This window comes from Sardina pilchardus, chromosome 16, assembly GCF_963854185.1.
Source record: "Sardina pilchardus chromosome 16, fSarPil1.1, whole genome shotgun sequence".
Lineage (NCBI taxonomy): Eukaryota > Metazoa > Chordata > Actinopteri > Clupeiformes > Clupeidae > Sardina > Sardina pilchardus.
This window is the reverse complement of record NC_085009.1, coordinates 4627181-4629680: the sequence shown is the minus strand read 5'-3', so window position 1 is coordinate 4629680 and position 2500 is coordinate 4627181. Positions and strand designations below refer to the sequence as shown.

The window sequence follows — 2500 nt, the reverse complement described above, 5'->3', positions numbered from 1 at the left end:
CTCCACCCATATGCCCATGTCTACACCCATACTGTAGATATTCTCCACCCATATGCCCATGTCTCCACCCATAGATGCATGTTAGGCGTGTGCTGCCCTCACCTCCACCAGCTCGTTGCTCCAGATGCTGCTGTCCAGCTTGAGGCTGCGCACCTGAGAGATGCTGGGCCCCAGGAAGCGGTGCTGCGCTGCACAGCCAACACAGACAACACAAGCGGTCAGACGCACGGACACAGGTCATCTCATCTCATTTCTTCTGGAACTTTCCATTCATTAAACAATTTCACCTTGTTTGTTTTCATCAGTTTTAAGTTTGAATGCATTTCTTTTCTCTTTGCTTGCACTTCATTTCATTTTATTTAGTTCATTTAACTCAGTTCATTCAGTTAATTTAACTAGTTTATTCGTCCATTCACCATCAATACTACATAATTACTAGTAGTAATTCACAATAACACTGAGAGACACTGCAATTGAATCAGTCAATTGCTGAGCCATCTTGTGGTAACTGCTGAATTTCAAAATAAAAGTCACATTAGAATTGTATGAGGGTGAAATACATCTCCATCTGGGATACAGCGCCCTCCACAATTATTGGCACCCCTGGTTAAGATGTGTTCTTTAGCTTCTAATAAATTCATTTTTTTCCAAATAATATAGGACCACAATGAAAAAAAAGCGTAAAATCCAACCTTTAATACAAGTGCATTTATTTAGAAGGAAAAAAATCCCACATTAAGAAATAATTATTCTTCACAAAATCACCTGTTCCACAATTATTGGCACCCCTAACAATTCCTAGGAAATAAATGTAATTAAAGTATTTCTGTCATTTCTGTCATTTCTACAGTAGTTTACAAAGTCAATCAGAGTATGTAGGAACATTTAATTAGTAATTCTTAACATCCTGTTTCCCTGGGCTATCAATATGACGTGACACAGAGGCCATTTCTCTTCAACATGGGAAAGACAAAGGAACACACTGTTCAAGTAAGGCAGATGTGTGTCGACCTTCACAAGTAAGGCAATGGCTATAAGAAAATAGCCACTCGCACACCTGCCCATATCTATGGTCAGAGGAATCGTTAAGAAGTTTAAAACAACTGGAACAGTGGTAAACAAGCCTGGAGGAGGACGCATGTTTATTTTGCCACCACGCACAGTGAGGAGGATGGTAAGAGAAATAAAAAAATATCCAAAACTCACTGTTACAGAATTGCATCAAATGGTTGCATCTTGGGGTCACAAAGTCCCCAAAACAACCATCAGGCACTATCTACATGCCAACAAGTTGTTTGGGAGGCATGCAGGGAAAACAACCTTTCTCACTCAAAATCATAAGCACAAACGTCTGGAGCGGTACTGGGCCTTCAACTGGGACCGTGTGCTTTGGTCAGATGAGACAAAGTTAGAGCTTTTTGGCAACAAACACTCTAAGTGGGTCTGGCGTAACAAAAAGATGAGTATGCAGAACAGCACCTCATGCCCACTGTGAAGTATGGGGGAGGATCGGTGATGCTGTGGGCCTGTTTATCTTCCAAAGGGCCTGGGAACCTTGTTAGGGTGCATGGCATCATGAATGCTTTGAAATACCAGGACATTTTAAATCAAAATCTGGTGGCCTCTGCCCGAAAGCTGAAGATGGATCGTCACTGGGTCTTTCAGCAAGATAATGACCCTAAACATATGGCCAAGTCTACACAGAAATGGTTCACCAGACACCGTATCAAGCTCCTACCATGGCCATCTCAGTTCCCAGACCTCAACCCCATTGAAAACCTGTGTGGTGAGTTGAAGAGGAGAGTGCAGAGGAGAGAACCCAGGTCATTGGATGATTTGGAGATTTTGTGCAAAGAGGAATGGTCGAAGATCCCTCTTTCTGTTTTCTCCAATCTTGTGAAACATTATAAGACAAGATTAGGTGCTGTTTTATTAGCAAAAGGGGGTTGTACAAAGCATTTACATCAGGGGTGCCAATAATTGTGGCATACATGATTTGATGTAAAATAATTATTTCTTAATGTGGGATTTTTTTCCTTCTAAATAAATGCACTTGTATTAAAGGTTGGATTTTACGCTTTATTTCATTGTGGTCCTATATTATTTGAAAAAAAAAATAATTTATCAGAAGCTAAAGAACACATCTTAACCAGGGGTGCCAATAATTGTGGAGGGCGCTGTACTTACACCAGAGTAGGTCACAGAGAGAATGGTCCAAAAGAACATCTCCATACAAAATATATTTACAACGGGGAGAAATAAGTATTGAACGTGTCAACACATTTTTCAGCAAGCATACTTCAAAAGAGGCTATTCACATGGAAATGTTAACCAGACATCAGTATTAACTCAGTCAATCCACACATATAAAACAATCCAAACATTTAAGTCCATATGTAGAGCTATTATTATTAATGTGTATTTGGTATGGACGTAGCAATTACATTGGACAAACCAGATGCATTGTTTTGAGTGTTTTAACACAGGTGCTAATTCGCAA

At 40.1% G+C, this 2500-nt stretch overlaps 1 protein-coding gene across 1 annotated transcript in view; it reads right to left on the bottom strand.

Moving 5' to 3' along the window:
- The window catches only part of arap2 (ArfGAP with RhoGAP domain, ankyrin repeat and PH domain 2), a gene marked incomplete in the record, with an annotated part of 141066 nt that overhangs the window by 83680 nt on the left and 54886 nt on the right, over positions 1–2500 (bottom strand). Inside the window, 1 exon segment of the mRNA XM_062515960.1 lies at positions 103–188. Within this exon segment, the coding sequence (XP_062371944.1) occupies positions 103–188 (86 nt within the window).